General features: G+C 52.0%; 2 protein-coding genes across 12 annotated transcripts; one reads left to right on the forward strand and one right to left on the reverse strand.

Annotated features, from left to right (window-relative positions):
* The first annotated feature begins 1045 nt into the window (after window positions 1-1045).
* On the forward strand, window positions 1046-6645 carry Spata2l (spermatogenesis associated 2 like). Of its 7 annotated transcripts, XM_029567831.1 has the most exons (4): window positions 1046-1293; window positions 1738-2591; window positions 2869-3197; window positions 4715-6645. In XM_029567831.1, the coding sequence occupies exons 3-4, from the start codon at window positions 2895-2897 to the stop codon at window positions 5690-5692; spliced, it is 1281 nt and encodes a 426-aa protein (XP_029423691.1). In that variant the 5' UTR covers window positions 1046-1293; window positions 1738-2591; window positions 2869-2894; the 3' UTR covers window positions 5693-6645. The 7 variants fall into 7 exon arrangements, with proteins under 7 accessions (XP_029423691.1, XP_008840383.1, XP_008840384.1 ...); XM_008842161.3 differs by lacking the exon at window positions 1046-1293 and having other exon boundaries at window positions 1648-2587; XM_008842162.3 differs by lacking the exon at window positions 1046-1293 and having other exon boundaries at window positions 1648-2587; window positions 2889-3197.
* Cdk10 (cyclin dependent kinase 10) lies at window positions 6641-15454 on the reverse strand. Of its 5 annotated transcripts, none has more exons than XM_008842165.3 (13): window positions 15169-15454; window positions 12993-13065; window positions 11992-12063; window positions 11443-11545; window positions 11223-11304; window positions 10406-10473; window positions 9827-9879; window positions 9573-9642; window positions 8695-8754; window positions 8306-8429; window positions 8093-8232; window positions 7607-7659; window positions 6641-7331 (listed from the first exon to the last, which is right to left on the reverse strand). In XM_008842165.3, exons 3-13 carry the CDS (start codon window positions 12008-12010, stop codon window positions 7234-7236), a joined length of 870 nt encoding a protein of 289 aa, XP_008840387.1. In that variant the 5' UTR covers window positions 12011-12063; window positions 12993-13065; window positions 15169-15454; the 3' UTR covers window positions 6641-7233. The 5 variants fall into 5 exon arrangements, with proteins under 5 accessions (XP_008840387.1, XP_008840385.1, XP_008840386.1 ...); XM_008842163.3 differs by lacking the exon at window positions 15169-15454 and adding an exon at window positions 14965-15119; XM_008842164.3 differs by lacking the exon at window positions 15169-15454 and adding an exon at window positions 15003-15114.
* Window positions 15455-15543: the final 89 nt, after the last annotated feature.

Here is a 15543-nt window from a genome sequence, read left to right on the forward strand (position 1 = left end):
AAACCAAGGTTCATGGAGAATGTGTAACATACAGAGGACATGCAGTGATATGTTGCTCACCCTGGGAGAACAAGGAAGGCAAAGGGCCAGTGGCTGTGGCTGCAAATCAATCCACTCAACTCCGTGGCTCAAATGCACAAGCCATTTATGTTGTTCGTGTATTTTACAATTAGGTAGGGGTCCACATGTAGAGCTTGTGTCTATCCTCTTCCTAGCTTCAACTAAAGCAAATTCCAGATTGTAACTTATGACAAGGGGTTGGGTCTGTCTGAAGATCTGCCCACATCTGAAGTCAATGCTGATGGTTAACTGGGACCTCAACCAAGGCAGTCAGAACAACTACACGAGGCCTGGATGTTGTAACAAACCACCACAAAATGAGGGTTTTAAAACTGGAAATTTACCATTATAATTCTGCAGGCCAGAAGTCTAAAATCAATAGGACTGCATTCCCTGTAAAACTCTAGAAGAGGGTCCTTCCTGCCTTCAGAATTCAGTGACATTTAGTGACATGAAGCTCTATCACTCCCATCTCTGCCTCCATATAACCTTCTGTATATAAAACTTTTTTTTTTTTGTCTTTTTTTGAGACAGGGTCTCCCTGTAGCCCCAGCTGTCCTGGAACTCATTAGGTAGACCAGGCTCGAACTCACAGAGATCTGCCTGCCTCTGCCTCCCAAGTGCTGGGACTAAAGGCATGCACCACCCACACCCAGCTAAAAATTTTCTTATAAGGACACCAATAAGTTAGGGTCCATCCTAATCCAGAATAACATCTTGGTTCCAACTGGAGAAAACACATTTGCAGGTGGACATTAGCCTACTATAAGGCATCTCCATTTGTGTGTGTGTGTGTGTGTGTGTGTGTGTGTTTTCAGTGCTAGAGATTGAATTTAGGACCTTGTGTATACTAGGTGAGTGCCCTATCTCTGAGCTACATCCCCAGCCCCCAAAGCCTCTATTTGGCTGCTTGAAACAAGTATGTCTTGAAACAAGTATGGCATCTTTCCGTTTTTATTTTTGTTTTGAGACAGGGTCTTATTATGTACCTCTGGCTGGCCTCAAACTCAGAGATTCACCTCTCTGTCTCCTGAGTGATGGAATTAAAGGTATGCACCATGTCCAGCAAGGCATGGCATCTTTATGATCTGGCCTTGGAAGTCACACAATGTCACCTCAGCTAACCCAGGCAGGGTCAATGTGAAGAGAGCTAAACCAAACCAGATGGAGGAACTGGTGTCATAAATGGAGAATGGTTCTCTCAACCCTCCTCAGCACAAGAAGAAAATGAAGGTTAGTTGAAGGTGTAGGAGGTTCCCTCAGGATTGGTGTGGGTCCACCAGCTACACTTAGCAAGAATGGATTCAGTAAACACAGCAAAAGATCTCTGTTCAGTGATAGCCAGCAGGATGCCAACTTAGTTGCAATATTTGAAAAGTCCTTTGAATCTAGAAATTCTACAAGAAGGCAGATACTTTTCCCATGCAGGCTCCATCTCACCAAACTTGAGCTTTGGTTTAGTGGCCTGGAGAGGAAAGGAACAGAGCCTACCCAGGAAGGAGTCAAACAAAAGATCCTGCTTCATGAATCTCAGAGCTTACTCTCCATCATTCCTTCAGCCAGGGACTAAGGACAAGTGACTTGAGCCCTGGGTGAAGCAGATGAAACCACAGCAAGAGAAAGAAAATGCTCTTTCAAGTTGTCACTTAAACTAAGTCCTGGTGAATTCCTGCTCAGGTCAGTTCTGCAAACCTGTGGGTCAGACACACCCTTGGGGAGAAGCACCTTCATCTTGCCTCAGAGACCTCTGGATGAATGTTCTCTGGGACTGGGAATGGAGAAGTATAGGAGACCAGGAACCAGAGTCAGTGGAAGTAGACTTGAAGGTCACCCGTGTTTCATGTGTTTGAATGTTTTGTCTGCACGCATGTATGTATGTGTACCAGGTGAGTGCCTACTGCGCACGGAGGCCCGAGGAGGGATATGGAACTGAAGTTACAGATGGTTGTGAACTGCCATGTGTGTGCTGGAATCGAACCTTGGGCCTTTGCAAAAGCAAGTGTTCTTACCCACTGACCCATTTCCCCAGACCCCACCCGTTTTAAATTGCACCTACAAGTATTTGAGCTCCGCTGGTCCAGGACACGCAGCCAAGCTAGGCCCCGCCTTCCCCGTATTTGGCCACTCTCCGGACTCGCCCCGGCAGGCCTGGCTCTCGTTCTAGGCCACTTGTACTGAGCACCTGCTGTGCACTTGCAACCGTCCCAGAAGTTGGCCATGAAAGGCCACAAATCGGTAGAAAGACCAGCGGACTCCGGGACAGCAAAGCTCCCAGGACCCCCCCTAAAGGCAGGTTGCAGGGCAGGGACACCCCCAACCTCTGGCCGCTCCCAGCTGCCCGGGGACAGCCCTACTCACCCCGGCCCCGCCCACCTTTGCTGAGAGGGCGGCACCAACTGGAGCCTCGCCCCCGACGTCACGGCGGAGGCCTCGGGGCGGGGCCGACTCCCTGCGTGTTTCCGCTGCTAGCTGGAGGCCTCTGCGAGTGCGTGCTCGGGTGGCGAGGGCTTGGGGCTGCTGGAGAACAGTAGGTACTGCCGCCGCGCTCGGGGTCTGCAGCACGGTCGGTGGGAGTGGGGCTCGGCTGGCGGGAGCGCGTCTCGGGGGAAGAGGGGCGCCGCGGGTGCGCGGGCGCTCAGCAAGGGGGGCGGAGGTGGGGCTGTAGCTACCCGGGCTAACCAGGTTTCCACCAAACTGAAGGGGACGGTAGCTCTCGGAACCCACTCAGTTGGCCAAATCCAGGTTTCTGGGTTGTGGGGTATGCTGAGTGTGGGCTTGGGAGTTACACTGGTGCCACCGGGTCTCTAGCTCTCGGCCCCCCGCCCCAGGCCAGGATGGGCAGCAGCTCGCTGTCCGAGGACTACCGCCAGTGCCTAGAGCGCGAGCTGCGGCGAGGCCGCGCTGGCGTCTGCGGCGACCCCTCGCTGCGCGCCGTGCTCTGGCAGATCCTGGTGGAGGACTTTGACCTGCATGGGGCGCTACAGGACGACGCGCTGGCGCTGCTCACTGACGGCTTGTGGGGCCGTGCGGACCTGGCGCCCGCTCTGCGAGATCTGGCCCGTGCCTTTGAACTCCTGGAGCTGGCCGCTGTGCACCTGTACCTGCTGCCCTGGAGGAAGGAGTTCACGACCATCAAGGTAAGATGTGGACTGCTCCTCCACTCCCTTCCCTGGCTGCTGGTCTTCTTCCGGAAAGGGTTCTGCGTTTTGGGATGCCTGCCTATGAAACAGTCATGCCCCCAAGAGCTTACATCACTGTCCTCAGAGTAGCCTCACTGCCCCTGTTGCCATGGAAATTTCTAGGATAGATGCAGATAGGTGTGGGAGGGAGGCACTTGAGTTCCTATGGTCATTTTCGAGGATGTGGGCTGATCCCATCTATAAAAGAACACTAGGGCTCAGAAGAGAACCGTGGATGGCGGACTGGAGAACAGACCTTGTTCCTGCTTGGGTCCAGGTTAGAAAGGCAGATCCACGGCTGGCCTGGAGGGGAGGAGGGGGCCCCGGCTGTAGGGGCCTAGGTCAGCTGGCTGTCTGACAAGAGGGGGCAGAGCCGTTCTGAGCTAATTTTGAGTGGGAAGGTAATGACGTCTATGCACACGTGGGCGAGGTAAACCTTCACCGGTTGTCAAGGCAGCGTCTCCCCTCCACATTTTTCTCTGCCAGCCTGCTGCTCGAGGACACCTGAGATCCTGGGACTTTCATTCATCCTTTTAGGCTGGAGGATCGCCCACCACCACAGAGGACCGAAGCAAACAGGCTGGGGCAAGGCTAGTGCTGGGGGCAGAGCTGGCAAGGGATCTGGTCCAGCTGTGTGGTTTTAAGCAAGTTACTTACTCCCACCAAGCCCCAAAGAGGGCATAAGAACAGTTCCCCAGGGTGCAAAGCCCTAAGAAAGGTGTTGTGGTACTAAGCGGAGCAGTGCTTAAAGGAGGCCTAGAGCTATAAATGTTCAGGCTTGGGAGAAGCTGCAATTGTTGTGATGCCTTGGTTCTTCACATAGCTTTGATCTAGAAAGCACTTTCCCATCATGGGTGCTCTCACTCTGCTGCACATTAGAACCCCTGGAGAGATGGCTCAGCCTTTTAAGAGCACTAACCACTCTTACAGAGGACCTGAGTTTGAGTCCCAGCACCCATATGGTGGCTAACAACCATCCATAACACTGCAGACATTGTACACATAGGTGTACTTAACATACATGCAGGCAAAACACTCATACACATTAAATTTTTAAAAGTTTCATCTATGTGAATTCTACATAGGAGGTCAGTGAACCAAAATGCCAGCCCTGATAGTGACAGAGCTCCAAGATAATGGGGGGGGGGGGGAGAGAATATAGTGAAACATTCCTGTAGGCTAAGGCAGGAGGATAGTGAGCTTAGGGTCAAGCTAGGCTACACAACGATCCTTGTCTTGAAACAAGTACATAAAGGGCTGGGAATGTGACCCAGTGCTTACCTAGCAAACGTGGCACTGTGTTGTACATAACCCGCTCCCCCAAGAAAAAAATTCTGTCATCTTTCATCACCCCAGACAGATGAGAACAGCCTCTGGGGCCTGAGCATAAACTTCAGAAGCTGACCAAAGCCAAGGCAGGGCTAAGACCAATGGCTATATGGGACAGCACTGCTGACTAGGACCCTTCGTTGCAGACCTTTTCAGGGGGCTATGTGCATGTGCTGAAGGGCGTACTGTCTGAGGAGCTCCTGACTCGAAGCTTCCAGAAGATGGGCTATGTGCGCAGAGACAACCACCGTCTAATGGTGACTGCCCTACCCCCTGCGTGCCAGCTGGTGCAGGTGGCTCTAGGCTGCTTTGCTCTTCGGCTGGAATGTGAGATCCTAGGTGAGGTGCTGACCCAGCTGGGTACCAGTGTGCTACCAGCCGAAGAACTGCTCCGGGCACGACGAGCTAGTGGGGATGTGGCCTCATGTGTGGCCTGGCTACAGCAGCGACTGGCCCAGGATGAAGAGCCACCACCTCTACCCCCCAGGGGTACACCTGCAGTTTATGGGGCCCCACTGGACCTGTACCAGGACTTACAGGAGGATGAGAGCTCTGAGGCCAGCCTGTATGGGGAGCCCTCGCCAGGGCTGGACTCACCCCCAGCAGAATTGACATATAGACCACCACTCTGGGAACAGAGTGCCAAACTATGGGGCACTGGAGGCCGGCCCTGGGAGCCCCCAGCTGATGACCTGCCTCAGGCCAGCAGCCCACCCTATGGGGCCCTGGGAGAGGAGCTGGAGCCAGAGCCCTCAGCCTTCTCCTTCCTCTCTCTGCGTCGTGAGCTTAGTCGGTCAGGGGACCTAGCCACTCCTGAAGCCCCAGGGAACCCTGGGCAGTCTAGCCCCCGACATAGGCAGGCAGAAGAAACATCAGCCTCCACTTACGGGCCAGCTGTTGAACCCCTGGGCTACCAGACACACAGCTGCCTGAGCCCTGGTACCCTACCCACCCTCTGTTGTGACACTTGCCACCAGCTACATGCCACACTCTGCACTGCTCTATCAGCCTGCCGCCCAAGTCATTCACTGCGCATACTGCTTGGTGACACTCAGAGGCGTCTATGGCTGCAGCGAGCACAGGTGGATACCCTGCTGTATGACAGTCCTGGGGCCCATCCCTAGGCCCAACTGGACCCCAAGTCAAAGGTTTAAGGGAGATAGTTTCCATGGTGCTTTTTGGAGGAAGAGCTTGGGTCACTGGCTGTCCTGGCTCTCCTGTTCCCAGGGAAGTTCAGACCCTGCAGTGGAACAAGGTAGAACTTTAATGGTATGTTCCTGCCTAGGGCCATGTTAGGTTCTCCTTGCTGAAGTACCCATGTCTCAGCCCTAGCCAGCAGCAGACTCTGAGCTGAATTAATAGAATCCTTCCCCCATGTCTGTTCTCATGTCCAGAGATACAGTGTAGAGCAGCCCAGGCTGAACAAGTCACAGTACTAAACCCCAGAGATTCTATCCATGAACTGCCTGAAGCTCTCTACCTGCTCCCTGTTATTGCAGGGTATGTTTTTTCCCATTATGTGTCTGAAACAATCTTCTCACAGGGGCTGCCTCAAGGGCCTGCAGGTGATACTATAAAGCACCTGAATTCCAGTTGGGCCAGTCTGGGAGGTTCTGAAAGGGTACAGCTCACCTAGTTTTGAGGGACCCCCTTGCTGTCAGTGAAGAGATGCAGAACTGCACAAACATGCAGTGGTAGGTGCTATTACCCCCTATCCAGCAGGAGTGGTTCTCCCAAAGAGTGAGGTCAGCATACTGCCAAAAGCAGCAGCTCACTGCCTGATGTAGCTGAACCTAGACAGACAGATGACCATTACGAGATAAGCCACAGCTTCTTTCCCTTTGGAGTAGCCCAGGTACCCTGGGGTCCCTAAAACCACTAACCCACAGGCTAGGGATGGGGAAGAGCTGCGTTTCCATAGTCTATCTGGAGGCATAGCTACTTTGACCAGTGCTTTGCAACCCCTCCTCTCGGCATCCTTTCAGCCACCCGTTCTGCTCTTCAAGCCCCTCAGAGGACATTGGCCATGTTGCATGGATCAAAACCCACAGTACATTAAAGGATTGTGAAACTGTCATTGGAAGGCTTTTTATCTCTAGCCCTGAAATGGGAGCCTGTCACTTCTCTCCCTGGGCATCAGTATCCGCAACATCAGCAAGCTCTTTTTCTAGGAGTCTCAGAAGTATCTTAATGCCCCACATACAATTCCTCCTCACCTGAAGACCCATCAGCCCTGCCCAGGGTCACTACAGCCTATCTGTCCTGGGTAGCCTCTAGTGGCTAAACAGGAACAGTGGTCTCCCAGGCCTGTTCACTCTAGGCTAGTGGCAGCCCCGATTTCAAGACTATACTGAGGGGCCAGTGGGAATTTCATGACTAGTATGACTCATTACCAGACAAGGCCACCATGAAAAACAGACCACTGGATGGTGCTACAATAGCCCAGCCTCTCTGTATCCCCATCCACCATCAACCCTATCTACACCCTGCCTGCATCTGTGCACTGATAAAACAGCAGGAAGAAGTCAGCTGAGAAGCAGGATGGTTAGCTGAAGAACCAAAGGTACAGGCTGGACCCTGGAGTTGTAGTCTGGCCTGCAGGGGCCCTCTCAGGTCTGTTGACTGATGATCCACGAGGAGGCGCAGGGATGTGCTGGGCCCACAGTCAGGGCTTACATCGTTTGCTTTGCCCTTCCATGACAGCTGGGGCAGCACGCTTATTGCGGTGGTGGGGGAAGGTGGGCATGAGCTCTGGTTCACAGGCTGTGGAGAAAGGCAGCTCAGTGTTGGGCTGAGGAAGGGCTTCCCAGGCAGGCTAGGTGATAGGGACATGCTTCCCCTGTCTGAATGGGACTGACTCTTCATTTAAACTTGCCCTGATCCTCCATCTGCTCCCTTCCTCCACCCCTTTGGAGTTGGCACAGGCCATGCAAGCCCTCACTCTGCTTGTACTGGGAACCCACCCAGTATGGACAGAAAGAGCTGTTTGCCAAGCCCCCCAAAAGCAGAGCCCAAGTCTCGAGATCTGGGAAACTTACGTAGGGGCTTCTCCTTGAAGTAGGAGCTCTCCAGGCAGTCCCCTGCTGTTGCCCTGGAGAAGACAAGTGACCTTTGGCCTCAGCAAGGCTTGTTTTCTTCACAACCAGGCTCAGCAGTCCCCATTCAACTTCCAACTAATAGGGGTTGGGACCTAGAAACTGACTGGAAGCTCAAAGTGGCTCTAAGATCTAAGGGAGCAGAAGCCACTCAAACTGGGCACCTGGCCCGTGGGTATATCTATTTGTCTGAGGAGGGGGCACCTATAGCCAGTGTTTTTAGAAACCATCTTTAAAAGATTTGTTGAGCTGAGGTGGCTAAGTGGTAGAGCATTTGCCTAGCACAAACAGGGTCCTGGTTTCTAGTCCCTATACCACAAAAAGTAAATTACGGGTTTGGGTTTAAGGTATCCTTCCATCCCTACAGTAGACAGGGCCCTCTCCTAAGGGGTGTGGCCCATGGAGCTGCCTGTAGGTGGACTCTGTTACCTTTTCTTAGGGTCATACATGAAGAGGAAATTGAGCAGACGAAGTCCAGCCTCTGAGAGCCACGGGAACTTGTGCTTGAGATTGTTGTAAGGCTGTTTCCTTAAGCTGTACTGGCCGGCCAGTGGCAGCTTGGAGAAGCCCTGCAGGAGGCAGGGGCTGGAGCCACAGGGCCACAAGCACAAATAGGGACTGGGGGCTGCCCATGACACCCACCGGCCAGATGTTCTCACTGGGTGTCCCCAGGAGCTGTACGATCAAGTCAATCTGGTGGATCTCGGAAGTGCCAGGGAGAAGGGGCTTATGGGCCAGCAGCTCTGCTAGGATGCAGCCAACAGCCCTACAGGAGCAACCAATCTGTTTACCCCATGTCAATACACCCATATAGAAACAGGCTAGTGGCCATGAAGTGCTCCCACCAGGCCTGCAACTTTGCCTCTGTGAACCTGAGGTGCCAGAAGCCAAGGAGCACTCCAGCTATGTTCTCATGCTTCCCCTTAGGATCCACAATCAGGCCCACCTCTCCAGCCCCTCTCGTGCTCCTGTCCCAGGGCTGACCTCAGGAGCCAGGAGACATGAGACTCAGAAGCAGCAGTGATTCTTACCACATGTCAATACTGGTAGTCTGGGTGGTGGTTCCCAGCAGCAGCTCTGGGGCTCGGTACCTGCAGACAGAGGCCTGATTTTCCTCTGGTCAGCTCCTCTTCCCACAGATTGAGCTCCCTGAGGGTCTCCAGTGGCAATGAGCAACAGGATCATAAGCTTGGACTGCCCTTTAAGCCTCAAAGTCAGGACAAGCGGTAAAGAACTACTGTGTCTGTGTTAACAAGAATCAAAGGATCCCAGCACAGATCTGCCAACATCAGCTTGCTTTGGGATAGAGGTCAGAGGACATGCAGTAGAGGATATGTGGGGCTCCTGATTGGGATGTGAGCAATGTCCAGGTCCTGTCATTAACCATGGCCTCATTCTGCCTTTAAAAACAACTTCATGATGGTACATGCCTTTAATCCCAGCACTGAGGAGGCATAGACAAGCGATCTTTGTAAAAGTGAGGCCAACCTGGTCTACATGAGTTCTAGGCCAGCTGGGGCTATAGGGAGACCCCATTTCCAAAAAGACAGACAGACAGACAGACACACCCCCCACAAAAAAACAAGAACAATATCAGAAAGCCACTCGAGACGCCCACCCTTTCCTTCCTGAGACAGTTGGAGCCAGGCTGTTTCTAGCTGTCTCAGTGCAGGATAGCATTTCATCTGGAAAAAGCAGACTTCTTGAGGTCACTGAACCTGGTTATCACCCTTTCTCTAGGAAAGCCCTGCTTTGTCCTAAGCAGCTGGCCTAGACCCAGCCACTGGTATATGCAGTCCTAGACAGCTTACAGACTCTTAAGGATCATTTGCAGAATCAGCCTCAACTGCAAAGGGCTGGCAGGAGGCATACCCATCCCTAGAGATCACCATGATTCTGAGGGACTCACCAGAGGGTAACAACCTTGGGGGTCATTGGCTTTACTGGGACACCATAGGCCCGAGCCAGGCCAAAATCCGCTGCAGGAGAGGCAGAGAGGAAAAGGAGAGAATATCACCCAGTGAGAACTGGTAAGTTGCTTTCTGGAGACAGGGTTGTTCTTAGGTGGCCTGGGGCCATCCCTGGCTTTTAGAGCCACACTGACACCCCCACTCCCATGGGTGGCACTCCATGAATGTGGGATCAATACCCGGTAGCACCCACCTGTCTTTACACAGCCCTTATCTGTCATGAGCAAGTTGGATACCTTCAGGTCCCTGGGACAGAAAGAGCATTGGTTTTCCCCTGCTCCACAGGGCAAACAGGCTGTCACTTAAGCCCAACACACTTTCCTTTGCATTTGAGTCTTAAAAGCAGAAGGTAAGCAGCAGCAAAGACACTAGCTGCTGATATGCCAGCAGTCTCAGTAAAACTGAGGAAGAATCAGGTCTCCAATCCTGTTGTTTTTCCACTCGAGTTGCTCCAGCAGCCCCAGTACAAGAGTCCAAGGCTCAAAGGCCACACAGCCAGCTCCTGGCCTGTGTATTTAGGTGCTCTCCACACAAATAGTTTCCAGCTGCTGTTCTCCCACCCGCCATTTCTCAGAGGTAAACATATGAGGGCTGCTCAAACTTGTTTGGTCCTAGATCTTCCCTGGCAGTACTCAGAGAATTTCTACTGGGCGTTTGCTCTTTTCCTGGAGATACTCAGGATGAGGTACTGTGGGGATAACTATCCCTGTCCCACTCCCTTCCACCCTTTAGACACAGTTACAACACATCTTCCTCCTAGTTGCCTGTCTACCTGTGGATGATGAAGTTCCTGTGCAGGTACTGGAGGCCCCGAAGCACCTGTAGCATGATGCATTTGACCTGTGAGGAAGTCCAGAGGCACAGGTTAGAGAGCCCGAGGAACTGCCTGGCAGTTAGGACTAGCAGTCATCAGCAGCCTCAGGAGTATGGCTGTTGCTATGTCCTGCACAGCTAAGACAGTACTACTATAGATTTGTTTATTGAGAGAGAGAGAGAGAGAGAGAGAGAGAGAGAGAGAGAGAGAGAGAGAGAGAGAGAGGTGTGTCTGTTTACATGTGTGTGGGTGCACACTGTGTGTGGGAGTGTGCATGCATGTGAATGTACATGTGTGTGAAGGCCAAAGGCTAACATCAGGTATCTTCCTCAATTGCTTTCCACCTTATATATTGAGGCAGGGTTTCTCACCTCAACCCAGAACATGCTGATTTGGCTAGCCTAGTCAACCAGTTTGCTTGGGGAATCCCATTTCTAACCACCTTGTTCTGAGATTACAGGCAGGCCACCATACCCACCTGGCATTTACATGGGTGTTAGGGATCTGAACTCTGGTCCTCACATTTGCATGGCAAGCATTTTACCTGCTGAACCTTTCCCTAGCCCTTTCTTTTGTCACTTTTCCTTCCCAGTGGCCTAAGAGGACCCAGGGCCAGCCCCATGTCGGGGTCCCTTAGGGTACCTCACAGGCAGAAATCAACCTCATTAATGTCCTAGATGCTGTGTAAGAGGCACTGGAAACTCCACACATCTCTAGCACTCATGTCCAATACAGATATATACCGACCAAAGCCTGTGAAACAACGTTGACACACCTGGGCCTCAGAAAAGGGTGTTGGCATATTCTCCAGGAGGCTAGCCAGATCTTGCTCACAGTAACCCATCACCAGGAAGATGCTGGAAGGAAAAAAGGAAACACATGCCACTACCTGTCTTTCCCTTAGTAGGTAAAGAAAGAAGTCCTCACCTGCTGTAGGAAGGGTAACCTCAGGAGAGAGACCCATTCAAATAAGATAGGCTCAGGAGATCACATACCTCTCCAGGTGGTTGCCCACAACCACCTCCTTCAATTCCACAATGTTGGGATGACGAAGACGCAAGAGCAGTGTGATCTCACGCAGGCTGCTGATGGGAATGCCTGTAACCAGAGGAACTCAGTGAGTTCTGCTCCACTACACTGGGGCCCCATAAACACTGTCCCAGTCTCAGGGAAAATCATAATGATACAAGCACCACTTACTCCTGAATTCATTAGAGATGTAAGGCAGATGTAGGGTGGTGAGCAAGACTGCTGGTGTGATGTGAAGGACAGCAGAGAACTGAGACAGGTGAAATGTCATCAGAGTTTAAAGGCAAGAGAGGATAGAGAGAATGCAGAATCCTACAGGTGGCCAAGATGGGGAAAATCTAGTAGGGTTTAGGAAGCTCAAGCTCTGGCTGCAGTGACAAGCTGAGCCTCTTAACATTGTGCACATGCTCAGGAGAGTTCAGTCCTGAGAAACCTCAGGTAACTGCTCTTTTCTACCCACTCCTGCTTTGATGACCTAGTTGGAGTGTTCCTGGACCTTGCTGCTCCCAGCTCACCATCTTTCTCTTTGTCCATTCGCACCTTCTTCAAGGCAACAATCTCATCTGTCTGGGTGTCCCGAGCCCGATCTGGAATAGGAACACAGTTGTGATGGAGTCTACCTCAAACCCTCTCAGCTCCATCCTGCTACCCAGGAGCCCCTTTGTGAGTTTCATGGGATTCCTTCTCATTTCTGACAACCTAAAGTCCAGCAATACTTAGTCCTTCCACACAAGCAACACCTCCTAGTCCAAGATTGCTTGGGAGTTCCTCATTTAAGCTGGGTTGGGAAGTTCCTGGTTTTGTACTCTGAGCTGAAACCTGGCCACCAGCAACTTGTGTGGTAAGGAGCGCTCCAAGAATTCTCTTCACATGCAGGCCCCTGCTTTGTGTTCACTTGAACTATATGCCAATAGTAATTAAAGTTCTCCACTAGAAAAAATAGCCTTCATTTTACATGACTATGGCTCTACAGATCACTTTGTTGTTGTATAACTTCAACATATGGGCAGAATGACTCACACCAATGGTGCTGCAACAACTAGTACATTTTATCTCTGGGGGCTGGACAGATGGCTCAGTGGTTAAGAGCACAGACCGCTCTTGCGGAGGACCCATGTTCGATTCTCAGTACCCATATGGTGGCTTACAACAATTTTTAGCTCCAGTTCCAAGGGATCTGATGTCTTCTGACCTCCAAGGGCAGTTCACAACGCCCATGCACTTACACACGGGCAGGCAATATATTCATACACAAAATAATAACTATCTCTACTCCATAATCATATATTTAGATTGCTGACATTAGCAACCAGATGCTTATTCAGATATGTTTATTCAGATACAGTATAAACTTTGCGGAAATCACACCAGGAATTAAAGTTCCTAAACAAGCCTTTACCCTGGTTTAGAGTACAAAGTATGTTTTCCAGTCCCAACACAGCCACTGTAGCAACCCCTGTCCCACACTTGTCAGAAACACAGCTGTAGCTCCACAGTCCTCATCATTAACACTCACACACAATGCCATAGGTGCCCTCGCCTATGCGGTTCAGCTTCTCAAACTCCTTCACGCTCCGGCATCTTCCCAGCTGAAAGACAGGAGACACGAGTGTGGGGATTTGGAAGTTGATGGCACAAGTGATGATGGGTCTTACCCATACTGAGGAACTTGCTCACCAAACAGAAGAGCAACCACATACTTGGACTTTTCTAAAGAGCAAAGGGGGAGAATAAACCTGGGACTTTGTAATATCAAAGGCAGCCTAATCACTCTTCAACCCTGTGGTCCAGACTATCTGCTATCTAGAAACAGTGGCCAAAAACAAGGTATAAAAATGCCTCTGTGGCAGAAGGGCCTGTCTCCAACATGTAGTTACAACTTCATATGTGTGAGGAAACCTACCTAGGGGCACTCATCCTTGGGATGTGAGAAGGGACACATGTGACTTCCAGGTCAAAGGAAGCTAGCTAAGGCCTAGTTCCTTTTGCGTATTTTGTAGGCTGGGATGAGAATGAGGGCATGAATGGAACTACAGGAGAGAAGAAGGCCTAGCCCACCATATGGAAAACAATTGCCTCTAATTTCAGGGGGTAAAGAAATAAGCCGTATGGACTGGAGAGATGGCTCAGCGGTTAAGAACACTGACTGCTCTTGTAGAGGACTTGGGTTCGATTCCCAACACCCACATGTTGGCTACGAACCGTCCTTAACTGTAGTTCCAGGGGAATCTGAAGCCCTTTTCTGACCTCTGCGGCACTGTGCACTCACATACATGCAGGCAATACACTCATACACATAAAATTAAAAAAATAAAATAAAAAAGAAGCCATATCTTGTTTGTGCCACTGTATTCTGGGGTCTGCCTTGTTGGAGAGTCTGCAATCCAATATACCTTCATAGTGTGTTGCCTTTGTAGGTGGTTTAAATGAGCATTTCTTGGATACAGGAAGCTCCTGCAGTAAGGTTTGGATTCTATTATACTAGTCCCCAGCTGGCTTCCCTTCTCTTAACAGCGGGTCCTCAGTCTTTTTACTTTCTGACACCTGGTGCCCTACCATGATGCCCTCATTAAGCTGGCTTCTCCCAGACCTCTGCACTTCGGCTTCTTGTTTACCATGCACTTCCCTTCATCACGGCTTTGTCCTGCCAGCAAACTTCTTGGTTCCAAAAAAATAATCAGCTCTTCCACAAATCTCTTACAGAATTCCTTTCTCCAAAGTCACCAATGCTTTGTTTTTTGAGACCATTCCAGTCTGGCCTGGAACGCACTATGTAGCTCAGGCTGGCTACCGCCCAGGGCTGACTTCTTTTTTGAAACAGGGTCTCCCTGTAGCCCCAGCTGGCCTGGAACTCACTATGTAGACCAGGCTGGCCTTCAACTCACAGAGATCCGCCTGCCTCTGCCTCCCGAGTGCTGCGATTAAAGGCGTGCACCACCACGCCCGCCATTTTTATAACTTGAATAACCAACCGTTGCACACATTGCATTTTCCCCCTTGAAGAGCCGATTTCCATATCACGGAGCTACTCCAGCATCCTGCGCGGTGCTCCTGGGCACTAACTACACTTTGGTTGATGTGGCTTGGCCTTGCAAAGCAAGAACAAGACGTTAAACAAACTTCTTCCCTGCTTTCCACTTCTACCGTGGTGAAATCAGCTCCCCTAAGGTTCATTTTCCTCATCACACAGAAGACAGTACAAGAACTGCCGGTGAAGCACGGTCAGCCAGCAAGGTGAGCGCTCCGGGCTGCAGGTACCACCGGGAGCGCTCATCTTCTCACCCGCAAATCCCCAGCCTCGCGGTCTCTTCGGACCTCGGCCCGGACGGGTCCCCCCGCCCCCCTCCAGTGCTAGGCTGCGGATTTCGGCACGTGCTGCAGGATGCGCCCTCCCGCGCCGGAAAACCTCGACCTTGCACGCGACACCGCGAGCCCCAGAGCGCGGCTCTGGACCCGCCCCAGCGCCGGCCGGTGGCACCCCATCGCACCCTGTGTTCTGGAGGCACGGTGAAGAACCCTTCCTTACGGATACATTTCAGTCGGATCTGATCCGACTCTGGGTCCGCCTCCGCCATGCCGAACGCGGGCTTCACCCCCAAGCCCACCCGCTCTCCGTGTGCGCAAGCTTAGGCCGTCCCTCGGCGCAGGCGCGTAACGCACTTCCGGGTTGTCCCGCTGTCCACGACGGTTACCTGGGAGGGCCACGGAGTACCTTCTTGGACCCTCCGCTCTGGGATCCGCTCAGGCACAGAGGGTCGGGCCTGCCTTTAGCATTAGACTCAGACAACCCAGCAGGGTCGGCGGGGTGGGCTGGGATGCGAGGCCACTGCGACCGTACAGACCGGACCCTCCGGAAGAGGTCAGGGCTTTGTCCAGAGCGCTAGCCCTCAGCAGCCTCAGAAAACCTCACAAGCTGTCACAAGTCCCGGGAGGAGTAAGGAGGGAGGTGGCCATGAGGACTTTCCAGTTCCTGGGTGAGAAGAGGCTAGGAGTCCTCCAGGGAGGAGGGAGTGACCACAGTAGACACCGCCCTCGCTTCACTCAGGAAGCCTCAGAGCTCTTCTGAT

Source organism: Nannospalax galili, unplaced genomic scaffold, assembly GCF_000622305.1.
Source record: "Nannospalax galili isolate Female #2095 unplaced genomic scaffold, S.galili_v1.0 scaffold2660, whole genome shotgun sequence".
NCBI classification, from domain to species: domain Eukaryota; kingdom Metazoa; phylum Chordata; class Mammalia; order Rodentia; family Spalacidae; genus Nannospalax; species Nannospalax galili.